General features: G+C 42.5%; 1 protein-coding gene across 7 annotated transcripts in view; it reads left to right on the top strand.

Annotated features, from left to right (window-relative positions):
* Positions 1–17,259, top strand: part of STXBP5L (syntaxin binding protein 5L) — a 451,312-nt gene that overhangs the window by 356,500 nt on the left and 77,553 nt on the right. For 5 of the 7 annotated variants that reach the window (XM_075905171.2, XM_089772234.1, XM_089772217.1 and 2 more), the window contains 3 exons: positions 3,768–3,893; positions 9,437–9,588; positions 11,624–11,695. In XM_075905171.2, coding sequence (XP_075761286.1) covers positions 3,768–3,893; positions 9,437–9,588; positions 11,624–11,695 — 350 coding nt within the window. The remainder of the gene's footprint in view (positions 1–3,767; positions 3,894–9,436; positions 9,589–11,623; positions 11,696–17,259) is intronic. The other 2 variants (XM_075905178.2, XM_089772224.1) reach the window with 1 other exon arrangement.

Raw genomic sequence — 17,259 nt, 5'->3', positions numbered from 1 at the left:
GGAAAAAGAGGATAAAATATGTTAATATATTTAACAAAGGATACTAAAATGGGTCTATAGCAAACACCAGTGAAATAAACAATAGAAAGGGGTTTCTAATAGGCAGAAATAGTCATATAAAAATCAAATGAGATTCAACCTGAACAAAGACAATTTAATATATCAGTCCCTTATTCAGCGAAGCAGATGAACTTTAAGAATGTGCTAAATCTCATTGAAGTTTGTTGGAAAAGCAATGAAACAAGACTCCTCACTATCTGCTGGGAGAGACTCAGTGTTCTGTCCTCAGCAGGGAGCTGCTGCTGTAACTGGGGGAGAAATGTCCCTCCCCCAAGCCAGGCAGCTCTGTGCACAGAGCCCTGAGTCCCTGACTGGGCGGAGCTGATTAAGCAGCTATGGGGCCGTGCTGCTGCACAGTTTAGAGGGAACTGTGGCTCAGTCTTTTGTCTTGGTCGGAGAATCAATGAAGAACTACCCTGATGATGTCACTCCCTTGCCTTAAATAGTTTTTGCATATAGTGGGAACCTTTTATCACTCAGGGTGAGTCCCACCCCGCCAGTGGAAAAATATTAGTATTGTCATAGAGTCCAGTATGAAGTGACTTGGTCACATAATCCTGTGAAAACTCAAAGGCTGTTTACAGTGTCCCCAGGAAGGCTACCCGGTGGGAGATTAGCATCTTCAAAGACCTGTTGTTTTCCCTAATGGCCCTTTCCCACCAGCAGTCCAGAATGATTGCATTTTCGCTAGTAGGCATTCCCCAATGTAAACACATTTGTAATAGATTATAAAGTCATAGGACTGGACGGGTCATCTCGTCTAGTCAAGAGGTCATCTAGTCTAGTGCAATGCACTTGTGGCAGGACTATATATTATCATTTCAATGCGCCCGCCAGGTCCTCGGGGCTGGCCTGGCCCCGGGCACATGGCGCATGGGCGCTTGCGGGGAGAGCGCGCTTGGCGGGGGGAACGCCGGGCGCGCGGCACTCGGCGGGAGGCGGCGGGGGGGAGCGCCGGCCCCGGGCGCGCGGCGCTCAGCTGGGGGAGCGCCGGCCCCGGGCGCTCGGCACTCGGCGGGGGGGAGGAGGAGCGCCGGCTCCGGGCACTCGGCACTCGGCGGGGGGGAGGAGGAGCGCCGGCTCCGGGCGCTCGGCACTCGGCGGGGGGAGGGGGAGCGCCGGCTCCGGGCGCTCGGCACTCGGCGGGGGGGAGGGGGAGCGCCGGCCCCGGGCGCGCGGCCCTTGGAGGGGGCCCTGCCCCTGGGCGCGCAGCTATGGGGGGCCCCGCCCCCGGGCGCGCGGCTAGGTGGGGCCCCGCCCCCGGGCGCGTTGATGGGAGGGGGCGCCCCCGGTCCCCGCCCCCTGGCGCCCGGCGGGCAAACGGCCAAGCCCCCTGGCGCCCGACAACCTAAAAAGGTTGGGGACCACTGATCTAGACCATCCCTGATACGTATTTGTCTAACTTGTTCTTAAAAACCTCCCATGATGGAGATTCCACAGTCTTTCTAGGCAATTTATTTTAGTAGTTAACCACCCTGACAAGCAGGAAGTTTATTCTAATGTCCAACCTAAATTACCCTTCCTGCAATGTAAGCCCATTGCTTCTTGTCCTATCCTAGGATGTTAAGCAGGACAGTTTTTTTTCTCTCCTCCTTGTAACAACCTTTTTATGTACCTGACAACTGTTGTGTCCCCTCGGTCTTCCCTTTTTCAGGCTAAGTAAACCTCATTTCTTTTTCAATTTTCCTTCATAGGTCATATTTTCTACACTTTGCTCTTCTCTGAACCTTCTCCAGTTTTCCTCATCTTTCCTGAATTATGGTGCCCAGAACTGGACACTACTCCAGTTGAGGTCTAATCAGTGTGGAGTAGGGCAGAAGAATTACCTCTTGTGTCTTTTTTACAACACTTAGTTGTAAACTTTTGAAAGAACCGTAACGTTTCGTTCAGAGTTGCAAACATTTCAAAGTTATGAACAGCTTCCAGTCCTGGGGTGTTTGTACCTCTGAAGTTCTACTATATATCTTTCTTGCAGAATGGGTGTGTTTACCTTGGGAAGCAGTGATTCTGAAAAATATTTGGCAATGGGCATGAATAAGCAGCAGAACATGAGCTCTCAGTGTGATACTGTGATCAAAAGAGCTAATGCAATCTTGAAATGCAGAAACAGAGGAATCTCAAACAGGAGTAAAGAATATTTTTTTCATCTCTGCATTGATGTGACTACTGCTGGAGTAGTGTATCCAGTTCAAGATGTTTATGATTAAATATAGTGACAGATGCAAGAAACCTAATCTATTTCTCTATTTACAAGAGGAGGCAAAGGATTGACTTGATTAACATCTTTACATATCTCCCTGAGGAAAAAAATATTTAATAATGGGTTCTTCACTCTAACAGGGAAAGGTATAATACAATCCTGTGACTAGAGGTTGAAGCTAGGCAAATTCAGAATGGAAATAACATACACATTTTTAATTGTGAGAGCAATTTACAGTTGGAACAATTTACCAAGGATTCTGATGGATTCTCATCACTGATCATTTTAAAATCAGGATTGGATGTTTATTTAAAAATATATGCTCTAAGAATGTGTTTAAAGAAGTTTTATGGCATGTGCTACACAATAAGTCAGAGTAGACAATCACAATGGTCCCTCCTGACCTTAGAATCTATGTATCTAAGTTAGAAGTCCTATAAAAACAAATTTAAAAGACCCAGCCCATAATCATTTGTTATCAGTAAGCCAATATTACTTTAAATTGCTGTATCAGTGATCAGGAAGGTGATAAACAATAGATAGTTATAAAGTTTAGCCAGTCATGAGCTAAGATTATTATGCTATTTGGGTACCACTTTTGAGTTTTGCTGCAAAGGAAAACTTGCCTGTCAGAAAACACTTTATCCTTCCTCAAGGGAGATGTAATTTTTATAGATGTGATGCTATAAGTAAAGTATAGATCCTTAAAAACAATGCCCCACATTCATCCCTCGCATAACTTCATTGAAGCCAATAGAGCTACAACATGAATTACATTGACCCATAATTTGTATAGTGTACATTCCCTGTAAGAACTGACTAGTATTACAAATGAGACAGAATCTATCCAATCCTAATTTTGATATGATTTGTATTTTCACTGTTATAAAATTACATTCATTGCAATTTGATTGCAATGAATGTTATTTTTTTATAACAAACTACTACTATTTTCATATACAAACTAAAATATAAATGTCTTGTTAAAGAGAAAATGCTAAAGAAAGGAAAGTATACAGTAACTTCGATAATCTCAGGAGGGTTAAAAATATGATAATCTAATGGGGTTTATGCCACTGGAATGTTTAAATAATTTTAAAAGCCTGCCTGGTATTATAAACTGCATCAATTAAGGCAAACAGGACATTGTCTTCAGTGCAGTTTTTGAAAGGTACGTATATTGCACCAATGAGAATAGAAAGGTTCTGAAAAAAGAAAGCAGCCATGTAGTACGTGAAGAATAATCTTTCACAATTTCTTTGGTACATCTCTGGAACCTTCTTGCAGACCATTGAATCTCTCTGTAGCTTGAAAGCGTGTCTCCTTCACCAGCATAAGTTGGTCCAATAAAAGATGTTACCTCACCCACTTTGTCTTTCTTACAGGAATCCATTCAGTCTTCAAGGCTAGATTAGGGACTGGGTGATTGTTCTCAAAGGAAGAGAGTTTATATTATTGTGCCCTAATCATTTTGTTTGTGTTTCTATTTTCTGTCCCTTTTTCTTAGTGTTAAGACCCGCCCTGTGCGAATGCCTCCTGGTTACCAAGCAGAACTTGTTATTCAGCTGGTATGGGTAGATGGTGAGCCGCCACAACAAATCACCAGTCTGGCTGTAAATTCAGCCTACGGACTGTAAGTAACTAAAAGTCATGTTGTATTGATTTATTCTTTACTCAACTAAGCAATGTATGTTTCAGTTATTCTTTGAAGTTCCCCTGCAGGGGACTTAATAGTCACGATGAAAAATCAAAAGTTGCTTTTGGTTATATTCTTGAATAAAAGATTACAAGAATAAATAACTCACATAAAGGGGGTAATATGAGATGCTTATCTAACATTCTCATAATCAAATCTTTCATTTAATATCTCTGTCCTTTCAATCAAAATCTAATTACCTTTCTGAGTTATAATTTTTTAAAAGATATCGTAGGATAATCATCAAATTACCTGCAGATTATACTAGGCGGTGCAATTTACACCTCCCTGTGTCACCCTGAAAGAATGCAGGCACTGGTGTCACTGCTGCCTTCACTTGGGTACCTGTTAAAAGGGACAGTTTTCATTTACAGCTCAGTCTTTCTAGCTGTCAGAGGTCTCCTGAGAAATGCAGCTGGAATAGGTTGTGGTGGGGATGCCTTGGTCATCCAACCAGCATAGCATCCAACACCCTCGGCGCATGCCAAGCAAGAGGCACTGGCCACTCAGCTTACATTACCACAAATCACTCCGGTACTGGCTCCACTATCGCAAGCTTTCCCAGCACCCAGGTCTCAGGCACCCACCACCCAGTTGCCTGAACATTCCATCTCTGAGGGAGAAGAGCAGGCTGAGGTTAATGGAAGAGGAGCAAACATCTGATTCTCCTCCACCCACCTGTCATCCTCACTGTCATGGCCCCATCTTCAAAAGAGTGGTGGGCTCCCTGGAAATCCCACTACCAAGCATGCCAGAGAATCAGCATAAGCTGACAAACATACTTCATGCCTCTCTGCGTAGCCACCCCAGGGCAGACTTCTTCTTTTCCCTTCCTACCCCAAATTCTCTGGTGGTGGAGGCTGTTAACAAACTGCCTACACAATGCCCTCGGATGAGAACAGGAAGAGATCGGACTTGCTAGGGAGGAAGGCGTACTCCTCAGCCAGTCGGCGAGTCAAAATCTCCAATTATACTAAGCTTCTGGCAAAATACATGTACATTTTAAACCATCTGATGCCCTTTATTGAATTCCTCCCAGACAACAAAAGAGCAGTTTAGATCAAATATCAATGAAGGTGCTCTAATCTCCTGCACAGCTCTGCAAACCATACTTGTTTCGGCCAACACAGCGGCTAGATCCATATCAGCTGCAGTAGTTATGAGATGGGCCTCATGGCTGCAGCTCTCTGGGTTCCTGGATTTTCCCTTCGAAGACACCAAGCTCTTTGCCGAGTCCACTGATACCTCACTGCAGTTTGAGGGACTCATGAGCCACACTGAAAACACTTGGCATCCATGTTCTTGTCACAAACAAAAATCAGGGAAGGTCATTTACACACAAATACAGACCAACACCGTTTAACCAACAGCACAGGCAATACAACAACAAGTGTGGACCATGTCAGAATAGGTGGAGAAAAGCATCTAACCAGATATCAGCTCCACAACCAATCACTTCATGTCAGACCTCTTGAAGGGTTGATTGAGGACCTAACAGACCCAGTATCTCCACAGCAGCAATCCATCTCATCTACACCATTTGGCAACAGACTAGCCTCATTTTATCCAGCATGGCACAACATCACCACTGACAGATGGGAGCTAGAAATTATTCAAACTGGTTAATGTATCCCCTTTTCAATTACTCCCTCGATCCTCCTTGTCCATCCCTTTTCATGGACCCCTCTCACAAAGCAGGGCTCCTACATGAACTGAACCATCTCCTCCAACTAGAAACCATAGAAAACATATTCCTAGAGCATGGGGGCAAGAGGTTCTACTCCCATTATTTTCTCACAACCAAAAAGACAGGTGGATGGAGGCTTGTCTTGGACTTCCACAACCTCAATCAGTTCATTCAAACTCAACATTTCAAAAAGGTAACCCTAGCTACCATAATTCCTGCCTTGGAGAAAGGAGCCTGGCTGTCTACCCTCAACCTCCAGGACACTTATTTTCACATCTCCCCACACCCAGTGCATAGATGCTTCCTCCAATTCCCCATTCGAGACCGCCACTTCCAATACAGAGTGCTGCTATTCAGACTACCAACAGCCCCACAAGTCTTTTCCAAGGTCATAGCGGCGGTGGCAGCACACCTGTGAAAATGGGAATTACCATCTTCCCATTCCTAGACTACTGCCTCCTGAAAGGTCTCAGAGTGCATGACACTGAACAGGCAGCCATCAACACCAGAGCCCTATTCGATACTTTAGGACTCCAGATAACTCTCCAGAAATGCACACAGTGTCTAGAAATCATACGGGTGCACCTAAATTGCCTAACGGCAGCAGCATCCCTACCAACACAAAGGTTCTCAGCAATTGTGGACCTAATATCACTAGCAAAAATGTCCATGTATTACAACACGACACTGCCTTCAATTCCTGGGCCACATCAGCCACCATGTTCATGGTACCATACACTCGTCTGCGTGTGCGATCATTGCAGGCCAGGCTGCACATGGTATACAGGCCACATAACCACCATATAAACAAACAGCTCACTATGCCCTCCAAAATAAAAAACTCTCTGTCCTAGTGGACCATCCGTGACAATGTTTGCAAAGGAGTGCCCTTCTAACTACCACAGCTGTCTGTAACCATCACCAGGGATGCTTCCCTTCACCTGAGTCCAAACAACACATCAACCTGCTGGAACTCAGAGCAGTTCACAATGCCTATTTGCACTTCCTCCCTTTAATTCAGGACAGGACAGTGCAGGTAGGGATGGACAACCTTATCACCATGTTTTATATAAACTAGCACAGTGTGGGGCCTGATCCTACCCACTGTGCCAGGAAGAGGTTCCTCTATGGGAATAGTGCATCCCACAAAACATTCATCTAATTGCAGCCTACCTACAACCCAATGCCTGAGTTATTGCTCCATTGCAGGGGAAGGCCACCGCTCTCTGGGGGACACGTTCAGCATAAGTGGGAAGCTCCCCTGCTTCACACATTGCCTCCGTTTCCACTCCTGCCATGGGTAATTCTCAAAATAAAACAAGGCAAGGCCAGGGTCATCCTCATAGGGCCCTGTGGCCCAGACAAAAATGGTATCTGTACCTGCTACAAATGAACATAGCTTCTCCATGGTGCTTCCCACTAGCGTCATCCCTACTCACACAGCAGAACGGGCAGCTCCAGCATCTCAATGTACATACTCTGCACCTCCAGGCATAGCTTCTGGTTGGTGGACTCCTCTGCAAGCTGTATGTCCTGCATCTGTACAGGAAGTCATCATGAACTGCCGTAGACTCACTACAAGAAAGACATATAGACATAAATGACACTGACTCACTTAGTAAGGTGCTCTGAACAGAACTGTGCACCTGCATTCACAGACCTCTCATAGATTCCCCAATACTTAGTGTCTAAAGATCTCCAGTCTCTCCCTTACCTCTATTAAGGTGTACCCAGCTGCAGTCACAGCTTTCCATCCCCCCGTAGACATCTCTCTGTTTTTGCACATCCACCAGTTAAGCGCTTCCTCAGGGACCTATACAGTGTTTCCACTGGTGAGAGACCCAGCTCCAGCAAGGGTCTTAAATTTAGTGCTGAGAACCATAACAGGCAAACCGTTTGAGCATTGGCCATCTGCTTGCTGCTTCATCTCTTGATGAAGGTTTCCTTTCTCATGGCAGTTATATCAGCACATAGAATAGGCAAGTTAGGAGCTCTCATGACGGACCCTTCTTACACTATCTTTCATAAAGATAAAGTAGTCCTCTGTGCACACCCAAAATTTCTCCTGAAAGTACTTACATTGTTCCGTTATAATGAACTAATTTCCTTACACATCTTCCAAGCTTCTATCCTAAGCCTCACAAGGACTTCAGGGAAGCAATCTTACATACCTTAGATGTCCACAGGGCAATTGCTTTTTACCTACAATGCACAAACCCTTCTGCAAGGCTTTTTGTCTCAACCACAGAGAGGTCTCAGGGTCTAAACAGACAATCCAGATGGATCTCAGGATGCATACTGTGATGGGATGAGGTCAAAGAAGACCTCTTGGTGCTTCCTGAGGTGCTGACAAAAGCACTGACACTTGCCTTCCTGATATTTGGGGCTTCTCACAACCCTGTCTGGCTGATCCAGCTCTCTGGTCTCTCCCAGCCAAGGCACAAAGCTGAGATCACTGCCCCCCTGAAGAGCAGTACAGACAGTGAAACTCTTCAGGTCCAAGGAATATGCAGGTTTGGGCCCAGCTTCCAGGAATACCACCACCCAAATGGGATCAGAACCCCAAATGAATTATTTAGGTAAGTCCCCTTCAACAATGAAAGGAAGATGTACGCACTGATTGCTACCCCAGGTAACAATCACTTACACTGGGCTTGATAGTAAATAAAAGTGATTTTTAATTACAAGTGGTAGGATTTAAGAGGTTGTAAGTGAAAATAGGCAGAGCAAAGTAGATTACAAATTTAAAATAACAAAAAACAGTTAGCTTATTCTAACACTAAAACCTCAGTACAAACTTATTAGAAACTCACACTATAACTGTTCTTATTCCATTCAAAGCCTTCAAAACCAGGGATGTCTCCTTTTCCCTGGGGTCTTTAATTATCCTCCTGGGTGTGCCATGCCAGCTAAAGAGAGAAACTGTTAGCTTCTCATTGTTTTATAGAGTCCACTCGGGGAGGGGAAGGAATTCTGTTTCTACACTCTGATATTTAAATATTAAATTTCAGGGTATTGTAGTAAGCTATAAATATTTTAAAATGGCAAAATGTATACATATAAAGCTCTTAAGTCAACATTTCTCAAATGGGGTGTCCAGGCCCAAAAGGGGATTGAAAAGCTATTGTAGGGGTATCATAATATTGTCAGCCTTACTTCTATGCTGCCTCCTGAGCTGGGTGGCCAGGGAACGGTAGCTGCTGGCTCGCTGCTCAGCTCTTGAGGTAGCACAGAAGTATGAATGGCAATACCATGACCCCTCTAAAATAGACTTGCAATCTCCTTTTGGGTCAAGATCCTGAGTCTGAGAAATGTTGTGTACTTTTACCGTATAGTGAATGTACACAAAAGACCATGTTGCATGGGGAAGACCAGATTTCATGGTCTGTGACACGTTTATATATCTAGGAATGTGGTAGGGCCTTAGTTATATATAATGTAAGGTTTGTGAACTTAATTTTCATTATCTACCACATGATTGTAATTACTACAGATCTGTTGTTCCATATGGCAACCTTTAGATATTATTAAAATAATAAAACATGCAAAGTGAGTGTTTAAGATAAATTAGATCTGTTTTGAATAATGTTAATTATAATATTTTAAGACAAGTTTGTTTGAATTCAGAATTATAAAATCATTTATAATTACAATTAAAAATTTAAGGTTTGAAAATAAGGTTTTAGGAAATGATTGCAAATTCACAACAGTAGCTATTTTAAATGATATTTTCTATTAATTATACCATATAATGCTAGACTATAATGCCTTTGAGGAACATTTCTTTTCTCAGTGTTGCATTTGGGAACTGCAATGGTTTGGCTGTTGTGGATTTTATGCAGAAGACAGTATTGCTGAGCATGGGAACCATTGACCTATACGGATCAAGTGATCCATACCAGCGACAGCCGCGTTCTCCACGCAAAAACAAGCAGTTCACTGCAGGTAGGAGATAAAATACAGTTGTTTTGAGCCTGAATCATTCTTTGATTTTTTTGCCTGCAGCTTTTTATAGTGCTTTTGAAATGCATGATTATCTGCCAGCCAGTGGAATTTATAGAACCACACGAAAGGAAATCTGACTATTCTTTAGATCCTGAAACTTCCTCAAATGCAAAGCATTATATATGAAGCTTAATTGTTTGGGATGGTGGTCAGCAAGTAATCTTCTTAGCTGAGTTCCTAGGTAATTTGTGAGGTGTAGGAAAACTGATTATCTTAACAATAGCAAACTCATGATATGCAAAGTCAAAATGCTACTTTTTTTTTTCCAATTGCTAAATGCCTCAGAGAGAGAAAGCAACATGTATTGTCTGGCAACTCACATGCTTTGGTCTTTAAATAAACCTTTATGGTTGAGGGACTAATTCAACACATCCAAGGGATATCTTCATTAAATAGTGGAAAGTAGACATTTTTATTCTGTTCCATTGGATATAGTAACTAGAGTGCTTGATAGAATCTTATTAAATCTGCCTGTATGACTTTTTTTTAAAAATATGTCAAGAATCACATGACAGATGTCATTAAGTGTTGCATGGTGGAAATAAGTTTTCACCAATACAGTTAAACTTTGCTTTATGTTTCTGTTACTATAAAATATACATTTGTCAGAAAATTAGTAAAATAAGTTTTTATATTTGTGTAAAATATTTTTGTCTGTTTCATTTTTACACAAAACAGTCTTGTTGACAGATAGTTACAAAATTTTAAAATTAGGTAACAAAACAATTTGAATGAAAACTTTCAGGGCTTATAATCTAGTCATGAATTTTTAAAAATGTAAAATGTAGTGTACTATTAATTTGACAATTTATATGTTCATCAATATACCCTATATTGAGGCACCAAGTCACATTCTCATTGGAAACTTAAAGAAAGCTCCATGCTCTACTTTTGTCCTTGAAATATTTTTCTCATTTTCCAAATTGTTAATCCCATCAGGTTCAGCTCTTAGTTATTCCAAGTGTAAGCATGATGTAAATTTGCCACAGCTGATGAGAGCAATTCATGGTCTGGCCAAAGGCCACAGCAGCTCCTGCATAATTTGGGGCTGCTCTGGTACACACACTTCAAGCAGAATCAATAGGAACTGCACAGATGGGGGAGTATGGGTGATATAAGACAAGCTGTACTGACTTTGCCCCACTTGAGAATTCCCTTGTATGAGGCAGAATCTTTGGCTGCTCCTTTAGGGCAACATTCTATGGCTACGTCTACACTGGCCCCTTTTCCGGAAGGGGCATGTTAACTTCAGCGATCGTAATAGGGAAATCCGCGGGGGATTTAAATATCCCCCGTGGCATTTAAATAAAAATGTCCACCGCTTTTTTCCGGCTTTTAGAAAAGCCGGAAAAGAGCGTCTACATTGGCCCCGATCCTCCGGAAAAAGCGCCCTTTTCCGGAGGATCTTATTCCTACTTCAAAGCGCCCTTCAAAGTAGGAATAAGATCCGCCGGAAAAGGGTGCTTTTTCCGGAGGATCGGGGCCAGTGTAGACGCTCTTTTCCGGCTTTTCTAAAAGCCGGAAAAAAGCGGCGGACATTTTTATTTAAATGCTGCGGGGGATATTTAAATCCCCCGCGGATTTCCCTATTACGATCGCTGAAATTAACATGCCCCTTCCGGAAAAGGGGCCAGTGTAGACATAGCCCAGCTGTTTTGTGCGGCTGATAAGTGAACCCATCATGGATAGATACCGCCTGAAAATAGGAACACTTTTTAGACCAATCTTAAAAACTATGCACCTGAATCAAACCTCAGCTGCTTTCTGACCATCCATCCCATACTCTTTACTTTTCTGAATTATTATTTTTCCTTGTTATACCTTCTGACCATAAGGTAAACATCTGCTGACATTTTTTCACCTTGGCTGTTCTAGATGCTGGTTATGGTATCACATCCTTTCACTTTAGACTGTTTTTTTTTTTCTCTTTTTCCTCTGCCTGCTGCTGATGCTGGTGTACTGGCATGTTCCAAAGACAACTTTTGCATGCGTGGCCTGTCTAACTTTTATCCAGATTTAACGAAACGGATCCGTACTTCCTATCAGAGTAAGTTCTATAAAGGTTAGGCAAACAGCTTTATCACAATCAGAATATGCCTGACTTAAACCCATTATGTTTGTGCTCCGTAATGTGTTTCTTTAAACACATTCAACATGCATGCAAATTTTTTATTTTTTATTTTATGAGAAATTTAAACAATGTTGAGTGCGGACAATTATTTTCATTATACCAACATTTCAGGTCTATTTCTGCCACCAGAGACATCAATAACAAAACTCTCATTGGCTTACCATGGGGTTGGGCCTTAAAATGGATTGTTCAGCAATATTTACTTCCTGATGATCACTATCATCCATTGTTGTTGTGTTAATTTTAACATAGATCTTCTTCTGCAAAGTGCCTCATGTTTTGAAGCGGTGCTGCCCCAGTGTAGTTGTAAATAAAGTAACTATTGTACTTTTTAAGATCACCTATGTGGTCTATAGGAATAATCCGAGGTGAGCAATAAGTGGTGTGAGCTGGGCCACCACTTCCTGCAGCTCCCATTGGCAAGGAACAGTGAACCGTGACCAACGGGAGCATGAGTGGCCATATCTGCAGATGCTCAAGTAAACAAAGCATGTGGTGGCCCGTCAGAGGCTAACCCTGGCAAACCATGTTTGGGCCACTTATTGCCCACCCCTGGAATAAACAATGGCATGGAACCCATGAATACTAAGTTCTAATCCTTGGCTTACTGTGTGGCTTTGAGCAAGAGAGCCCATCTCTCTGAGGTTTGGTTTCCACATTTGTAAAATAGATATTATAATACTTATATATCTGAAAGGAGGGTTGTGAAGATTAGCTAATATTTGTAACTAGCAGGTAAGGCCTATCGTTGACTGGGCAAAGTAATTTTGCATAGATGACACTTATAGGAAAGTTCAAACATTAAATAAAGGTAATAAAATTGTTTATTAATGTTTTTGCAAAAGGGAAGAAAAAGAACAGCTTTAAATTTGTAGGATTTCAATGTTAAACATTATTCATTTTATTGAATAATTACGATACATAGAAATTTGAATCAGAAACTCATGAAAAGTCCATTACTCTGTCTGTGACTAATTTGAATTTTTGTGATTTGTAACATTAAACATTTCCTTTGCACTGAAAGTTGAATAGGCGACTCGATTTTAATTTTGTTAGTAAATATTTTATATGACCTATAACCATAATAGTCATGACTTTTTTGCAATGAGAAACAAAAATAATTATTAAATTAAATACTTATTTAAACCTTTCACCCAGCATATTCTGGTGTAAAAAGTAGTGCATTCAGCTAGTTTAAGTGGCAGGATTGTTTATGCAAAATTTGGTGTCTGTAGGTAACTGTGAAGTATGACTTTATTTTGCACAAACAAACTCTTCAAAATATATAATAGATATGCTTTCCAGGAGACATACCTATACTAGCCCTGACTGAATTAGCATGGTAAAAATACAACACAGCTGCCACAGTGCAAACGTCAGGAGGTCACCCTGAGTACATAACTAACGTACGTCTTGACTGGGTACATACTCAGAGCAGCTTGCCCTTCCTGCTGCTTGCATTACCATGGCTACACACTGTTTTTAGCTCTGTAGCGCAATTGGAGCTAGCACAAATATGTTTCCTGGAACTGGAAATTACACCTTCCCGTTCAAATTGTAAACATGTCCTTAATGAACTGGTCTCCAGGCTGCCTCTTGCTCAGTGCTTTTAAAGATAGTTCTTTTAGATCTGGATAGGCCAATTAAGCTAAGTACTCAAGGAGGGCTAGGTAACTTATGGGGTTCGGTAGCTTACTAAAGTATGCGTACATAATGCCATTAAAATGTGGGATTGTTCTTATATGAGATGATATCTTCCCTTTCTCCATGCTGATTGTTCTTTACCTGCTTTTCATGCAATGTTTAGCCCAGCTGTAGCAATGCATTTTGTATTAAAAGTGGGTAAAATGTTTGAAGCATTTTAAAAATGTGAACAACTTGTTCATTAAATGTGAAGTCCATCATAAATCTGGGAATTTGTTTAAAAGAATGTTATTTGTGAGCGGAATAATGCATATGACAGAATGTTTTAAAGCATAATTGCCCAATTCCTGCTAATTTTACTTTGTCTGTAACTGGATGATGAAGAAACAAGCTGCTATCAAAAAATTTTTAAAGTATGTACTATCTGGGAAATTGAGGCTGGCATTGTTTGCCGAGCATAGATGGGAGTCAGCCTTCTGATAATCTAGGTAGGTTGAGGCTGAACAGCGGGCAACTTCGTAAGGACAAGGAGAGCTAATGGAAGGACTTAGAGGGCATAGAACAATGAACCAAGAAGCTGACCTTAGAAGCACTGATTTGAATGGATTTGAGGAAGGCAAGCTTCCAGGCATTGAGGCCAGAAAGGAGGGGATTATAGTAGTCAAGGAGCATGATGATATTTGTTAATATGATATTTGTTGAACAAGAGTATTGTCAGAGAGGAGAGCAGTGAGTGGTTGGATTTAGGGTTGACAGAAAAAATACCAAACAACAACAAAAAAACACGCCAGGAAAAAGTTTGTTGGGCAAAAAAAAAAAAAAAAGGACCCCGAGAAGAGTTAAACAAGCAACAACAATAAAAACCCACCATTGCCCCTTTAAAAACCGCTTTTTGGCCCTAACAGGATGCTGGCGGCCGCCCACCATCTTGTCTCCCTGCACGAGGCTGGACAGCTCCCCGGTAAGCACTAGGGTTGCCAGGCTGCCTCCGTATTGAGCCAGACAGCCTGGGATTTTCATCTCCTGTCCGGGGAAAAAAATCAGAAAGTACCGGGCATTTTAGGTGTCCGGTATTTTCTCAAATTTTTTATCAGAGAGGAGGCAAAAATAACGAACTGATTCAGTACCAGACACTTGGCAACCCTAGTTGGATTATTGGAAGAAATATGCATCCAGAAGAAGGATCTAGACCAAAATATATTGATGTTGTGTATGGAAGGAACCTGAGGTGGGAGTAAGAGGTTGAGGAGAAAAGTGAGAACTGGCGTGAGGGTGAGTCTCTGCTGCCAATCCATTGTGTTTTCATTGACAACTACTGGCAACCATGTAATGAGTGTCTCAGTTTCAGAATAACTGCACCTGTTCCCCCTTCCCTGGTCCATTCCAGGAATGTCCAGTCATGTCTCAGGTCTCCAGCAATCACCTGTCTCTGAGTAAGGACCCTTGTCTGACTCCCTTCTTACTGGGAGTTTTCAGGCCATTCAACCCCATGCCATACACAGTTATATCCCCAGTAAGCCAGTCTAGCCAATGGCATTGGTTTGCATTGTGCTTTCTCTGAAGGCTAAGTACAATGCATTGCAAGCAGTTACAGAGAAAACCTAATAAAAACAACAAACAGGTTTAAACACACATTAAACATACCAGGAGTAACCAATCTGTGTGACGGGGCCTGTGTAGGCCAGAGTCTTTTGCAAGGGTTGTGGCTCCCTTGGATAGAAAATCCTGTTTATTTGCTAGATTAGACAGAAGGCCTAAATCAGTTTAAATGCAACCAAAAGCCCATTCATTATCTGTTGATCTCTGGAAAATCCTGTTTGAACTAGTATATGAAAGCCTTCCCAGGGCTGATACCTGTCTGGAGGTGTTTACAAGCCATATGATTCAGTTTAGTCTCTTCTTACCATTTTTGGTTGGAGGAATTGACGTAATCCTCGCCTCTTGAGTTGCATATAATTCCTAGTCCATAGTTGTATATACAGTTAATACAATATGGTCTCCAAAAACCATGATATCTGTCATAATGATACTAACTGCAGATAGAACATGGTGTAGTAATTCAGTGTGGAGGCGATGAACAGGGCTGCCATAGGATTTATGGGGCCCTATGCCAAACTATTAAACTGATGCCACTATGCCCAATGGCAGCCTGGGGTGAGGGAATGATGATTTTTTTAGAGCTGTGATTTTATAATCTTCAGCAAGACATAATGAAATATTTTAAAGCAAATTTTAAACTAAGGTCCTGTAGGCTAATGCAGTAAATTCAGAAACTGACAGAATATACCTGGGGTTGGCAGATGCCTGTTAAATGGTTCCATTACTACTTGAATGGCTCTTTCACAGGGTCAATATGCTGCTAATAGCTCTGGCTGGCTTTGTCACTTTTAAACTAACTAGATCCTCTCCAGAGGAAGCAGACACACATGATAGGCATAAGACGAGGTGGGTGAGTCAACATTCAGACCCAATGGTGCCCCTACAGAGCTGCATATTCTGCATATTGGCTCTTGTGATGGACCAGGATAACCGTCCACATCAAGCTGCAGTTTCCTTTTCAAGCAAAGGTGCAAAAGTTATCTGGGTTGTTTCTACTATGAGGACTAATAAGAATCCAGTTGAGTCCCTACAAACCTTCTCTGAAAGCGACAAAGTATCTCAGTGGAAGGCTCCTATGTCATCAGATAAAACATAAGAACGGCCATACTGGATCACACCAAAGGTCCACCTAGTCCAGTATCCTGTCTGACAACAGTGGCCAATACCAGATGCCCAAGATGCCTCCTTTACTTTCTTTTCCCCTGTCAAGATAGCATCATTTTTGCCATATCCAAACTGAGCTTCAGTCAACTACAAGTGCCAATCCTGGCTTGACATTGGATGATCTGAAAGACTGTACTTGCTGCATATTATGCAAAAAGAAGTAGAGTTGAGTAATCTGCTTATACTCGTAACATTGCAGCCCAAAGTATCTCACTATGTCCGTCAGCAATTTCCCATACACCATGGCTGTGTCTACATTGGCATCCCTTTCCGGAAATGGGATGCTAATGAGACACTTCAGAATTGCAAATCCGCGGAGAATTTAAATACCCCCCGCGGCATTTGCATTTACATGGCTGCCGCTTTTTTCCGGCTCAGGGTTCTTGCCGGAGAAAAGCGCCAGTGTAGACGCGATTTTCCGGAAAATAAGCCCTTCTCCGGAAGATCCCTTATTCCCTTGAAAGTAGCAAGGCCCAACAAGGGCATTGGGCTGGGAATCAGGAGACTAAGGTACTATTTCTGGCAATGCCACTAACCTTGAACTTCATCTCTCTGTGCCTCAGTTGCTAGATAAGAGTTTACTACCATTGATAACAGTGGCAGTCCATGTGAGAGCTTTGAGGGCTGGTTAAAAGACAGGAAACAAAGGGTAGGAATAAATGGTAAATTTTCAGAATGGAGAAGGGTAACTAGTGGTATTCCCCAAGGGTCAGTTCTAGGACCAATCCTATTCAACTTATTCATAAATGATCTAGAACCATGGTCACTAACAGGTCGATCGCGAGGTCTCGACCAGTCGCTCGTGAGGCGTCCTGTCCACCCCACCTCTATTTCCCTCTCACCCCCCAGAAGCCCCACTACTTACCTCAAGAGAAAATGGAGGTAGTGTCGGCTTCAGAAGTCCCGCAGCTTAGCGCCACTTCCGGCAATTCCAGAAGTGCGCTAGCTGCTCTGCACAGGAGGGGTGAGTCAGCCCCGCGGGAGGCGCGCAGGGGGTTGGCCCCGGGGCAGGCATGTGCACGGGGCTTCCCGGCGCGGGGGGGTTGGCGCCAGGACAAGCGCGTGCAGGGCTT

This window comes from Pelodiscus sinensis, chromosome 1, assembly GCF_052426305.1.
Source record: "Pelodiscus sinensis isolate ZL-2025 chromosome 1, ASM5242630v1, whole genome shotgun sequence".
NCBI lineage: Eukaryota > Metazoa > Chordata > Testudines > Trionychidae > Pelodiscus > Pelodiscus sinensis.
Note: the sequence above shows the minus strand (reverse complement) of the source record. Positions and strands in the feature narration are given on the sequence as shown.